General features: G+C 33.2%; 2 protein-coding genes across 3 annotated transcripts; both read right to left on the reverse strand.

Annotated features, from left to right (window-relative positions):
• Window positions 1–1,597: 1,597 nt before the first annotated feature.
• On the reverse strand, window positions 1,598–7,970 carry LOC131660158 (uncharacterized). Of its 2 annotated transcripts, none has more exons than XM_058929318.1 (16): window positions 7,751–7,970; window positions 7,554–7,638; window positions 7,232–7,353; window positions 6,255–6,305; window positions 5,966–6,085; window positions 5,769–5,888; window positions 5,445–5,586; window positions 4,316–4,486; window positions 4,022–4,195; window positions 3,829–3,935; window positions 3,477–3,567; window positions 2,896–3,037; window positions 2,661–2,817; window positions 2,333–2,449; window positions 2,054–2,180; window positions 1,598–1,952 (listed from the first exon to the last, which is right to left on the reverse strand). In XM_058929318.1, the coding sequence occupies exons 1-16, from the start codon at window positions 7,759–7,761 to the stop codon at window positions 1,713–1,715; spliced, it is 1,977 nt and encodes a 658-aa protein (XP_058785301.1). In that variant the 5' UTR covers window positions 7,762–7,970; the 3' UTR covers window positions 1,598–1,712. The 2 variants fall into 2 exon arrangements, with proteins under 2 accessions (XP_058785301.1, XP_058785302.1); XM_058929319.1 differs by having other exon boundaries at window positions 4,046–4,195; window positions 7,751–7,969.
• Window positions 7,971–11,287: 3,317 nt separating this feature from the next.
• LOC131654809 (uncharacterized) lies at window positions 11,288–14,438 on the reverse strand. Its single transcript, XM_058924739.1, has 6 exons — window positions 14,235–14,438; window positions 14,038–14,140; window positions 13,771–13,906; window positions 12,005–12,142; window positions 11,778–11,899; window positions 11,288–11,683 (listed from the first exon to the last, which is right to left on the reverse strand). The coding sequence occupies exons 2-6, from the start codon at window positions 14,079–14,081 to the stop codon at window positions 11,524–11,526; spliced, it is 600 nt and encodes a 199-aa protein (XP_058780722.1). The 5' UTR covers window positions 14,082–14,140; window positions 14,235–14,438; the 3' UTR covers window positions 11,288–11,523.
• Between the last annotated feature and the right edge of the window lie 213 nt (window positions 14,439–14,651).

Here is a 14,651-nt window from a genome sequence, read left to right on the forward strand (position 1 = left end):
GATTTGGGTCAAAAGAAATTTACCAAGAGGATGGTGAAGTTTTCATTTGTTAAAAGAAATATGTTGAGAATATATTGAAGAGATTTGGAATGTTTGGCTGCAATTCAACTATAAACATTTAGTTGTGAATGAAAAATTGAAGAAAAAACATGTTGTGAAGTCAAGTTCCAATAAAGATGATTTTCATGAAGACAATTCATAATTTGAAGATAATAATCAATGTTTAAGGAGAATTTATTATATTAGGTGTAAGTTTAAAGTCTTATCTCAAATTTCAACCGTTAATAAGAATAAATTAAATGGTATTTATTTTTTCAAAAGAAAAAGTAATTTTTTTATGATTTAAAAAATATTTAATTATATATGACAACCTTTTTTTTTTACAATTAATTATATATGACAACTTGATTCATATCTATTAACTAATATTTAGTATAAGACATTTTAGACTTATATCTGGTGTGTATTCTGAATCTAATTAGTCGAGATATATATAATTCAAGTTCAGTTCGTTTAGTTAATGAATTTAATTTTTTACTCATATTTAACTCATTTCATTCATAAACCAGATTCAACAATTTAGAACTATATTGGTCTGGGAGCTCTATATATACACCATCCTCAAGACTTATAACATACTAATGTATATTACATTGGTTCAAAAATAACCAATGACTATATGTTTCTCTTATTCAAAGGTTGCAAATTTGAATCTCATCACATCAATGTACATTTTCATTCTTGTGACAAACAAATCAACAATTAACCTAATTACTTTTTTAATGTCAAATATTATATCAAACACTTGTAAAATATAATTTTCTAATATATAATTTGAAAACTCACCATTTATTTTATAATTTTTCAAATATATATTTTAAAAATTCTCCAATAATACGTGGAGATTCTAGTATATAAATTTTCAAATATATTTTTTGAAAATTCACCATTTATTTTATAATTATTCAAATGTATATTTTGAAAATTCTCCAATAATATGTAGAGATTCAAGTCAATAATTTTTCAAATGTATATTTTTAAAATTCTCCAATAACATAGCACAACCAATAAAGTCCATAAAAAACAAAGATATCATTCATAATTCATATACTAATAACAGCAAAATTTAAAATATATCATAAATTTGTTAGTATTATATGATTTTTTACTATAAGTCATTTTGGACATTTCAGACATATTAAGAAAAATAATAATTGTTATATGAAAATGAAAAATTACGATGTTTTTATAAAATTATCTTTCACTAATGACATGTAGAAGATAAATTTACATAATTGAAAGGAGATACAATAATAAATATTTAAGAATATAATAGGAAAAATATCATTAATTATTTATTGAAATTGTAAAGCGACATATATTTAAATACAATTTTTTTTTCAAAACGACTTATATAATAAAAAAAAAGAGGGAGTACGTGAATTATTTAATACTCGCTTAGGTTCAAATACTAAGTGTTATATAGATGAAACACTCATTATTCAAAATGGTGTGCAGAAAACTAGTGTTCAATCTGCCTATTTCATGAATAATGGGTGGATGAACTAGTCTAACATAAACATGTATACAATATTCATAAACAAAAACATCCCCTTGTTTCATTAGAAAAGCAAATATATTGATTCCAACATTATGAAATTGCAGTAGTATTTTGTATCATTCATTTCCCAAAGGATGGGTCAAATTACTTCTTAAGAACAAGCTGGTCCTTCCAAACGAATATAGTCATACAGCAAACCCTGGAAAGGACTGGTGCATCTTGGCTGTGTAAAATATATAGTATTTGAGCCATCAACAAGAAGAGAACTTGGTATGTTCACATGGTACAGCCAATAGAGTCCATGACTTCCGAGTCTTGCAACTGAGTTCTCCCTTCCTATTAATCCTGTGGTAAATACGGGACGCCCTGCATTGGGATCATTGACTCGAATCTTCGCAAACAACATATACAAGGTTAGGACAAAATTTTAACAATATTCACATGTGTGCCGACTGCATGCAATCCAGATCCGTGTGAGGGGAGTTTGTTTACCTGCAATTCAGCTAATGTTGCAGATGCAATTGCAACTCTCAGTTTATAAGTAGTTCCTTGATTAACTCCACTGAGCTCAAACTTTATTTGCCAAGTTGTTCCTTCATGAGTGTTATCCTCTCTTTTTCTGAAGTTATATAAGCTTGGAAAATGATAAGCTAATATATAACGTTTAACTCAACAAAAAAAAAAAATGCAAGTATGCAACTATTAAAGATGAAGTAAGCACTATAGTCTCGAATCCTGTTATAGAAATAATCAATATTCCAAGAACCGGACCTGGGAACATGAGCATAAAACCAATCCTTCCTATAGTCACTAACACCAATTGTGTAAACCAAATCTGCATCAGGATATAATTCTGAATATCTCTCCCACAATCCATACTGCCGGAACCTACAGGTTTTGAGAAAAATGGAAGATCTAAAAACAGGACCGACATATCAAGGAAATATTTTCATCATATGCAAACACAATAAATGCATAGTAGGATCCTGATTTCGGTATTTTTTGTGTTATAATATCTAATATAGTTTCAAAATTAACTAAAATCCTGAGTAGCAATATAAGAGGGGGGAACAGAAGAAATGAGCTTTACGATGCTAACCTGTCGGGATGGTTTATAAAAAGCTTATTAATATATTGTGGATTGGGATCAGGGGCATAAAACTCTGCGGCGGATCTATCAGGTATACCTATTTCCCACAATGTGGGGCCATCCCTTGGAGGTTCATATACAACTTCCCCCAGTTCAATGCAAGAACCTGTGTTGCAAGTTCAGTAAGCATGTAATTTGTTTTTCATTATGGCAAATGATTTCAACTTTGACCAAGCTAATGAACCTGAGGTTATCTTCACAAAATCACCGAATCTGTAGTCTCCAACAAAACCAGGTACCGAGGCAAAAAGGTTGTAGTCACCAGGAAGTACATTGTTAATCGTAAAAAATCCATTCACATCTGCTCTGGTCCAGAATTGATAGTCCTGATAGGAGTAGAAGTTAAATAATGTTCTAGAAGGAAATTTATTTGGGCGCACACAAAAGCATTCTTATTACTACCATGATTCAGTTAATTTATGTGTTTCAAAAGAAGAGAAAAACAATATAATGATGATTATGTTTACGTGGACAAATTAATCTGTGAATAGTGAGACTATTTCATTGCTGGCCTGAAGCTTAAACTAATAACTGTTTTCAATTACTAAATAACGAACAGATCATATTGTTAAATAAAGACTAAATCTGTAACTGTAAGGAATAGCTGCTGCCAACACAGCCCATACTATAGAGCAAAGAGAAATTTAATACGCCCATCATGGAGTCCCTGTCCGTAAAAAGGAGAGGGGAAATGACAGATGAGCACAAACTAAATACAGCTCATGAAACTAAAATACTAGGTTTCAACAAGGGAAGCAAGAACACCTTGCATTCTCTTTGCCATGATCCTGCATCTCCCGGTGGAGCCAGACCAACATAAGCACCATTAGCTGGTATTAAGTCAGTGCTGATGTACCTAAAAATAATTAAAATATTTCACTCGAGGAAAAAGAACAACCATATGCAGCTCAGAAACTGATTACTTATTCAATTAATGACATTAATGCATTACAAAAAATTTGCAGTAGTTAGCACTAAACTTGAACTGCAACATAATTAGGAAAACTGTGCTTGTATCCATCCAATACACTAACAAGTAACAAGTAAATAAGATACTCATCCAACAATGCAAAATAAAAACCTCAAGAACAAACTAGGAAAAATCATGCCTGCTTACCTGTCTAAGACAAGTAATCTACCACTAACGTTGCCCCGTTGATCTGGTTTTAAAAAATCTTCTGAAGCAGGGAATAAATATGGCCAGCTTTGAACTTCGGTCGCCATCTGAATATCAGTTCAAATCAATCTTTATCTTAAAACATACTGCATCCAACTGTACTATACTATCAACATTCAAACAAGAAAAGTACATGGGATATGTGCATTAGGTATACTTTTATTTTTGCATCCTCCCATAGCACGAGTGGGTCAGTTGATCCAGAATTGAGATAAATATATACAGGACCAAAAACTTTCTTCCATGGTTCACCGCCTCTCCATTTGGGTACCAAATCTTGTCCGGCATAGTGACCACTAAGAAACATCTGATGAGGCCAAATTAATATACATGTGATGTTATAAGAGATAATAATACGGTAAAATGTGCTCAACTTGTAATAGCCATGCAGGAAATCTATCATCATGGTCTATGTGCATTCACTTACAGCAAGTGTGGTTGGTCCTACATGAGAGGTCAAGTTCTGCTTGAAGGGTCCACCAGAACGAAACTCATCACTAGGTGTGATCTGCCAGAATCCTACGGGTGGATTGAAAGATATCCACCCATGGACTTTATTGTCTATATTTTTACATGAATATTGATACTTGTCATCTACCTGCAACCAAATAAGAACATAATAGAAGACTTCATACACACTCGATCCATGCAAAGGAAATCATGCTTATCTCCTTTTCAAATAGTTACGTGAAAAATTATCTTATTTGACAACGAAAACTTGCGTTTGAATTAATTATGGGTGAATGAGTTTTAAGTTTTGAATATAGAAGAATTTACCCAAAGTCTTAACATAAGAGTTGCGTTTTGTCTGGAGGGCAGAGAAGAGGCGCAGAAAGAGTTGTAAGAAGGATATTAAAATGGAAAATATTTTGATAGTAGACTTTCTTTCTAGTCTATATCTAAATGGAAAATAAGATGTATTTTTGTTTTATGTTTTAGTATATTTAATCATGAATTTCATCCTTTCTACTTATTTATAGCTGAATTGATTAGCCAAATGGCCGCTGTGAGCCTGAAAAAACTAGGCTGAAAGGAATCTAGGAGTGGCTCAGAGATGGTCAAGGTGGACAAAAGAGATGAATTTGTGGACTTAGTTTTGAACATGCAATTTAGCATGTTTCGGCATTAGTTTTGAATATAATCGTGCATATATCAAGTACAATCATGCAAATGGACAACACACCATGCTACTTAAGAAACATACACACACTCTAATGACCAGACATTCATATTCTCCCTAGTCTGTCTACCCTGATGAAAAGATTTTTTGACACCCTTTACACATACTTTCATACTTTCTCTGTTCCCTATAGTAGTCTGTTGTAGACTTCACTCAAGGATTTTTGTGTAAATTGAATATGCGAGATGGGTACTTATCTCTAAGACTGAAAACTATTCTTTACACAAATGGGGTTTCTGGTTTCTTGTTTTGATATTTACCTTTGAGATTATGGGCTTCAACTATGGTCTTTGTTTCTAGTTTTTGTTTCTCTTAAAGCATGCATGTATATAAGACCTAAAATAGACTACCATGGGAATGTATTTGCGACCAGTACCTCTCCTTTCAATCGTGGATCCTTAGGATTTACTAGTAGAACAGCTTCTTGGTAGGCCAAGGGTTGGCATCTTCCTGGCATCCGATCTTCTGGATAAGGCATAATCTTTTGCCTGTCGTCAGCCATAGCCATGTACTGAAACCTATAAACTTGGTTGTTAAATTGGATGAATATTCAAAAGCAAAAAATTATTGTAACCCTTTCCACTATTGTCTTAAATGTAACATTCCCAAAGATCCAGAAAAAGAATGCATGTGTTACTTTTGTCTCTAGATTTGTGAAATTGGAATTGCACACACACTATTTTTTAAGAAAACTGATTACTTGTCTTTTCTAAGCTTGAAAGTGATCCTCGTTTCAGTAAGATCAAAATCTGGCCATCCATGCAAGTGCTCATAAATTCCGTAAGAGTAGAATCCTGATGAACCACGGAGCAAAATGAATCTGAAATACCATTTACAAATAATAATCAAATAGTTATCATTTCAAAAGTCATTTATACACAAAATTTGAGCAATTACCTTTTGTCAATATTTAAAGGAACATACTTTCCCTCAAGAGAATGATCCCACATTCTTTTGAATGATAGCTCCACCTGATCCTCGTTTTGAACTATAACTTCGAAACGCGTTCCTCTAATCCTGAATCACAATATCTTGAATTCACATTTGACAGCTGGTTTATATTTTATATTCTGGTGTGAGATAGAAACCACTCACTCCCATTTTAATTGTAAATTCTAATTGACATGGCGTAATAATATCAAAAGACCCGTTCAGGCCATAACAAACTAAAATAGTATTGGCATACACATCAAAGCCGCCTTTGACTCCTGGTGCACTCCAAACAAGATCCCAATACCTACACATTCAATTGAAAGATAAAATTAAGATTCTATCTAAAAAAGGATGTCTCCCTCTGATTTCTACACAATCAATAAGAAAATAGTAATTTCATTCTTTCCTAAATTAGATGTAAATACACCATTGTCCACATGGCAAAACAAAATTGATTTTTCAACCAAATACATCATATGTACATCTTTGCATTTGTACCATGTAAACAAATTGTGAACCTATGACTTACCTATCAGTTTGAATTGTTGATTACCTACTACTTTATTTAAGCATTATATTTTCAAAACAGTGAATACTCTCGTGGTTTTAAATTGCAGTCCGCAGCCACCATATTACTGGTGTGGTAGTCTCCATAGCCGCATCGGACCGCAATTGCGGTGTGATTTAAAATCACCCATCTGGCTGCATTAGGAACCGCATCACAGAACTTCGACAATGTTTCTTCAAGTATTTTCATCAAAACTCAAAACTTCATAATCCCAAAACTCAATTTACTTATGCTGTAAAGAAAAATCTTAACATTAAGTGTTTTTCAAACACCTCCCAATCAAAATTCAAGTTGCAGCAACCGCAATGACAGCAATAGCAACACCCGCAACTGCAACCGCATCCACGACCACAACCGCAATTTAAAATCATGGATACTCTATTCGGCTGATCCCAGAAAAAGAGATGTGTGTTGTTGACAAAGAGAAACAGTACTCCTGGAACGAACATGGTGAATCCATCCTTTTTCTTCTTTATATTAGCAAGAAATTAGTCCATTTAAGCTGTGCACGGACATCAGAAGCAGGGCGCGGGTTGGAACCCGCAACATCCCACTTGTTTAGCTTTAAAGGGTGAATTCCAGCCACTAGGCCACTTGACTAAAAAAAAGACAAATAGAAAAGGCGATAATCAATCACTAGAACATAGAACCACAATACATACCCTCTATTAGTCTCCTTATTGAGAACTTCAAGCAAATTGTCAACACCGTTATATCGTATCCCAGTGACAATTCCATCCGGTTTTGATAATGTAACTTGAACAATACCATTATCCATCACCACCTGCACATACCAAATAGTTAAATCCCAATGCAGTAATCCATCATACTTTAAATCAACATCGCATACACCAGACACAACACAAACACTAACAACAAAACCCATCAAATCTAACAACGATGCCTTCGATCAAAAATGTCAGTGTCGTATAGATCAATGCACAATCCACAAGAATGAGAGAAGCAATGGAGAAGTAAACTTACATGGTGTTGTTGGATGTGTAACTGTACTCCTGGTGCGGACATGGTGAATCCTTCCTTTTTCTTCTTCTTTACACTAGCAAGAAATCTAAGGTAGATAGGGTTAAGAATCAATCGATAATATCAGTATTTTCAAATTCAGTTACTTCAATTGATGATCATGAGGTGAAAAAACGGTTATAACAGATTAAAAAACGAACCGAGAAATCATGAATCGCTAACGGTAGAGATGGGTTGATGGGAGGAGTGCGATGAAATGGACACGTGGCGTAACTGTAAAATAAGCGTATAAATTGATTAATTAATAATGATAACGGAAAATACGGCGACAGACAAAGAGCATAAATGAAAGGGGTGGTTGGGAGAATAAAAGAAAGGGAATAAAATGAGAAACTTCTTCTAAGGGAACGTCCGACCAAATATTTTAGGCAACGGTATAAACAAAAATAAAACTGGTTTAATTATCAAACAAAAACTTACACAAAATAATGAAAATGTTAAATAACCACAAAAAACGTGCTAAATAACCACAAAAAAGTGAAAAACGGAGCATCAAAAAATGGTTTAATTATCGAAAATTTCTCACCCCACCCCAGGTATCCGGTGCACCAACAAAACTTTTTTAAAACGTGAGATTTTTTCAATTAATGGGAAAAATTCCAAATTAATTAAGTTTGATTACATCTACCTAAAACATAGTGAAAGTTGAGATTTTCCTAATTAATTGAGAAAATCTCCAATTAAATTATAAATTAATTGAGAAAATCCCAAATTTTCAATTAATTGAAAAAAAAATTCTTGTAATTACATCTACGGAAAGTTTGATGGGGTTTGATTAATTGAGAAAATCTCAAATTCTCACTTAATTGTAAAAAATCTACATAAAGGTTTGATAGGGTTTGATAATAGAGAGGTGCATCTACAGAACTTGGGATTTTTCTAATTAATTGGGAAAATCCCAAGATTCACTAGGAGATCCATCTACGGAAGTTGGAGGCAAAAACAAAGATTTTGTGTGTGTAAGAGATTCATGGGGTTTGTTGAGAAATTTTCTAATTATCAAACAAAAACTTACACAAAATAATGAAAATGTTAAATAACCACAAAAAACTGAGTTTCAAAAAATTTAAACGAAGTAATTAAAGCACAAAATTTATGTACAATTTTGTAGATGTGGTTTTTACTATTTTTCAATGAAAATATAATAAGTGTATAATTTTCTCTTATATGTATGCAAATTTTTCCTATTTTCACTTACTAAATGATATTTAAATATATTTGTCATTTTTTCATTAGAAAATAGTAAAAACAGCCCCTAAAGAATTGTACCTAAGTTTTATCATTCATAAAACTATACCTATTGTTTATTTATTTTTTTAAGAATTTAATTGGTATTATAAAGAAATTTTACGCTGACTTAATTGTGACTATAGATTTTAATTAAAAGTTGATTTTAATTTTAATTATTTATAAAATAATATTTATGAATTGTTGTAGTGTAATAACAGTGTAAAAGAACTTATACTAATAATGCATAACAATTAATCTTTTTTATTAATATGAATTATACTAACTCGACATAAGTTAAAACAAGCCTAAAGCTAAGAATACCGACTATAATGTGTGGAAGGCCATTGTGAAAACAAGCCCAAAGCTGTTAGAGAATGGCAGATGGAGGATTGGAGATGGCTTGAAGATTAAGGCGTGGAGTGATAGATGGCTTTTGGAGGAAAAGTGCATAGCGGAGTATGATTTAAACATCCCTACAGATATTATGCAGGCTATTGTTCATGACCTGATTAATATGGAAGGAGGTTGGAATTGGCAGTTGATGGAGGATTGACTTCCTTCAAACTTTAAACTTTGCATCAATGCTACTTTACCTCCGATGGTGGAGAACGCGGAAGATAAGTTCATGATTGATAGTGAAGAGGATGGATCCTTCTTTGTGAAGAATATGTATGTTAAATTAATGCAGGAAGAAGTTGTTAATGATAATAACATTTAGAAACACATTTGGTCCATGAAGGTCCCGGAAAGAGTGAGAAGCTTCATATGGATTCTTATGCATGATAGGCTACTAACCAACTATAGATTGAGCATGTGAGGGGCTTGGAAGTGCTAGTTGCAGCCTGTATGGTAACATTTGTGAATCATCTCTCCATTTGCTGCGCGACTATAGTTTTGCTCCCAGAGTGGTGGACAATAGAGTCCCAAACAGCATCAAGCAAGCCTTTTTTGGAACTAACTTGCAAGATTGGATGCACCTCAATATTATGGCCAAACTGTACGAGAACACCGAGTGGTGTAACTATTGGGCTACAGGTTGTCATCTTCTTTGGACTTGGCGAAACAAAGAGAATCACTCGGTGGAGTTTCAAAGACCATTCAATTGCATTGCAAACATTGAAAATAATCTTCATGATTATAAGAAGGCTATGCATATTAGTCACAGAACCATGGATACTCGCAAGTTTCATGTAATGGTGAAGTGGAGTCTTCCTGTTGATGGAGTTTTTAAACTTAATATTGATGGATCCAGAGATAAAAATGGGTTAGCTGGCTGTGGAGGTGTCATTCGGGATGCGAGGGGCGAGTGGATGTTAGGTTTCGCCAAGTTTATCGACAAGACAAGTGTGCTAATGGCAGAATTATGGGGGATCTTTGAAGGTTTAAAGCTTGTTGTGGAGTTTGGCTTTGCGCAGGTGGAAGTTAACACTGACTTGACTGCGGCAATAGAGTTCCTGTCTAAAGCCAAGATGAAGATAAATAGATCTTCGAGCCTTGATTATCAAATCCTGCATTTGGTGGATATTTTGAAGTCTGTGAAGATTGTTTATGCGTGTAGAGAGATGAATGGTTGCGCTAATATTCTTGCTAAAGAAGGTAGACTTTTGAAAGAAGATTGCAGAATGTATTGGGATCCGCTGCATAATCTAAAGGAAGATTTAGATGGTGTTCTTTTTGCTAGATCTGTCATTCCGTAGTTTTTGTTGTTTGGGCTTCGGCCCTCCTTTCTAAAAAAAATTAAAAATTAAATGTAAAAATATTTATTTTTAAAAATGTACATTCAACTTTAAAGTTAAAATATCATCATATCAGTGATAAATTTTCTTTCTTAGATTTTATAAATTGTACTCCGCCCAAAATAGGAAATCTTGGCTCAACACTGAGGGCTATAGATACTCTTTCATTAGAGGGTCAAGTATTCATTCATTACTACTGTTGCAAACCATTGACGATCCAATATGATAAATACGATAAAAAATATTCACACATTGTCATATATAACATTGCTCCATCACTAGTTGAATCCTAAGGTTTTTCTCACATAATCTTCAACCTCCAATTTAGGAGCAATAATGTAGTAAAAAAGAATTTTGATATTTAAAAAATCATATAATTCATTTCTAAAAATATAAACAAAATTCATTATTTTAAGATAAAATAATTCGTTCTAAATTTAATACTCCCTCCTCCGTCCCACAATGAGTGACTCAGCATACCATTTTACACATTAAGAAAAATATATAAAAATAAAAAAAAAATATTATTTTTACTATAATACCCCTATTATATATTGGAAATTGTAAAAATTTTATTAATTAGAGGGTAGAATTGAAAAAAATTTATTGAAAATTAAAATGGATCATTCATTTTAGGACATTATTTTATTCTAATAGATTAGTCATTATAAGACGGATGGACTAGGAGTACTTGTGAGTTTGAGGTCAATGGTATACAACTTCCTTGTTTTATTCTCCAACAGTAACTGAAAGATATAATTATATAAACAAGGAATGTCAATCTTTATAATGAATGAATGCAGAACCCAGGAAAATAGTACATAACCACTTGACTCAATGCCGGTGTGTTTTAATGTACTCCTAGTAGTAAAGTACTTCTGTTGTCTGCGAATAAATTATACAGATAAGACAATTTAAATTAACATAACATGTTTTTGCCTCCGCCGCTAATGCACATTACTGTCCTCTACCTTTCTCGGATAAAAAATAGATCCGAGTATAACAGCAATACCAGTTATTGCTATTGTGATAAGAAGACGGCTTTTTGAGAATTCGTTCTGCTGCCTTCTTGGAGCACTTTCATCTCTTTCAGTTGGCCTCTCATCCCTTCACACGAAAAATGCACAAGATGGACCAATATTAGAATAAACAAATAGAATAACTATGATGTACTGTAAATTATATTTATATTGAGTTGTACCTTGAAGATCCTGCAGCATTGGCTTCAAGTCTGTTGCAATCAACTTCATGAATGTATCTTTCACGTAGTCTAACATATTTGTTACAAAGGTAACACATCTCTGTTCGATTCCCACATACTTCCTGAAAGTTATTAAAGATCAAAATGAAATTAGTGTCTTGGTATATACTACATGGATTAATTTATCGCAAACATTTTAGTTCAAAGGTATTTTATGACCACTGCACCTGATGCTCTGCCAGATCAATTGCTGGCAATGGAAACTCACAGAACTCACAGGTGACAATCCTTTGAGGGCATTTTTCACCTTTATGGATATCTAAAATATCACGCCCCATTGTTTCACTGCACAATGAACAAGCAACCTGCACAGTGAACATTTTCTTTTGAGAAACTAATGCGAAAGTGACTTTTTAAATCCAACTTCAATATGTCATAGTGTGCCCGGCCTGGGGAGCTGAATCAGGTGATGCATGTGATCAGATTCCCCGATTTATGCAAGCTTTATGTTAGTCACAGCATGTATAGTGGGGACTGATAGGAATCTTCACATTATATCCATGACAATGAACACAATTAAAATAACAATGACTCAATAAATTTACATGTTAGTCATTACAGCAAACTTTCCACCAAATTCCCATTCCACAGTCCATGATCTAATAATTGAATCCTGACAATAAAATATAATCTGTTTTGAACAAAAGTACCAAAAAAACATAATAAAAACCAATAGTTAATCTGTAAAATGTAAACCTATGATCTGAAGCACCAATTACTTTACAAATTTAACATTTTGAAATAGGGAATTTTCAAGATATCCCATTATCATTTTCAGGAAAACGTGTTTCAGATCTCCAATAAGTTCATGTAATGAATCTTGAAACCAAGCACTTGAACATAAGTCAATTCCCTTAATAACAAATTTCCCGAAACTCAGAATCGGTTCTAGTTTCGCATAAAATTAAGAAGAAAACCTAACTAACTAATCAATTTCCAATTCGAATTATCATTTTCCAATTCAAGTTTCGCATAAAATTATGAAGAAAACCTAACTAACCTATCCTTAAATCAATTTGAATATATCAATACCCAACTCCTCCTATCCATCTATTATTTCATTTTCTATTTTTACAAATCATTTTATCTTTATGAAACTAAAAATACGCCCCTCTTTTTTTCCACAACTAAGGATCGTCAAATTAATTATTTCAACTTGTGAATTACATTGGTTTTTGATCATTAGAATTGAATTTAAAATAATTCTAATATTATTTAGATTTTTCATATTCTTATTAAGTGTATTCCCAATTTACTGTTGTGATTTTCAGTTGGTAAGCATGGGAAAAAAAGTGAGGAGAAAAAGGAAAAATAAACTGTTCAAATAACAAACTTCTGTCCCTGAGTGGTGAGGAAGATTAACCCCAGGGGTTGGCATGTTGGTGAGGGCTTGAGTCCCGAGAGTGTGCTCCTCTCAAGGTCTCAAGTTGATATCCTGCTAGGTAATAATTCTTGTGATGGGTCAATCATACAAAGTTTTGCTCTGGCTTTAAATGGGCCCCCGCAAGTAGACTGTGAGATTGGTCCCCTTGGATTAGTGGTCGCAAGGCTGGATACCAAGCTTTCGAAGAAAAAAAAAGGTGGCAAGGTAGATGTAATATATCAGACATTCTAACCAACCCATTAAACATATCCTTATAACTGAGATTTTTGGCTTTCCACCATGGTTTTCCATCGATAACATTGGATCGATGATTTATACTAGCAGAGCAGTGATTAAACCCTAATTAAATAAGAACTAAATCAGCAAATAATCTTAACATAGACATCAATTTTCGACCGATGAATCCCTCAAAACAAACCCCCAACATTTATTTTATCTGTTATACTTTTTCATCAAGTTATACACACTTCTCAACTTCACAGGCTAGGCTAGTAGTAAAGTGATTTCTCTAAACAAAAAACCTAAAACGAAACACAAAAGTTATCATACCGGCGCATGGGTGTTTAAGTAGTGATCCTCAGCATGTTGTTTCGGCACCATATCACCACAAACCTTACACTTTTCAAGGTTCCTTAAGCAATGAACAGAATGCAAATCAATATTCGCAGCAGGAATAGCCCGATCACTGAAAAAAATCACAAAAACAAACAAATCAACATCAATTTTCTTGAGAACAAAACCACCAAACCCCAAAACAAGCTCAATTGAGCTCGTAAATCAAATAATAGATTAATCAAAAGCGAAGTGTTTGTTTACCAGTGAGGGCATATACTAGTGGCTTGATCGGGCACAGTATCCATGTCGTTGGAACAATAAGGAATCCGAGAAAACGTTGTTCTGTGACCTAATCTTGAGAAAACTGGAAAAATTAAGAAAAAGAAGATATTTGAGAATGAATAATGAAAAATTGTGAAGAAAATTAGATAGATAGGTTATAGAAGATGATAGATTACGATTGGGGTTGAATTAGGTTATATGAAGATTTGGGAAATTGGGAAATTGGGAATGGAAGACAGAACAGTGATTTTGGTCGTTTGGTTGAACAGGTTTGGTAGAAGAGACTTTTTATGGGACCTTTCTTCCGCCGTGTAATCTGATATAAATAAATTAATTATTACTAATTTTGATGAAAGAAAATAGGAAAGTAAAATAGGAGTAGCAGTTGCCGTTTATTCTACGAGCTACTAAGGCTAAGGCGAGGGTTATTCATAGACATAGTCACCCCCAAATTATAATTCGCATAATGAATTATTTTAGAAATGGAGTGTACAAAATTTATCGATTGAGGAGATAAAATTATAATTCGCATAATGAATTATTTTAGAAATGGAGTGTACAAAATTTATCGATTGAGGAGATAAAATTTATCG

Source organism: Vicia villosa, linkage group LG3 (assembly GCF_029867415.1).
Source record: "Vicia villosa cultivar HV-30 ecotype Madison, WI linkage group LG3, Vvil1.0, whole genome shotgun sequence".
Classification (NCBI taxonomy): Eukaryota; Viridiplantae; Streptophyta; class Magnoliopsida; order Fabales; family Fabaceae; genus Vicia; species Vicia villosa.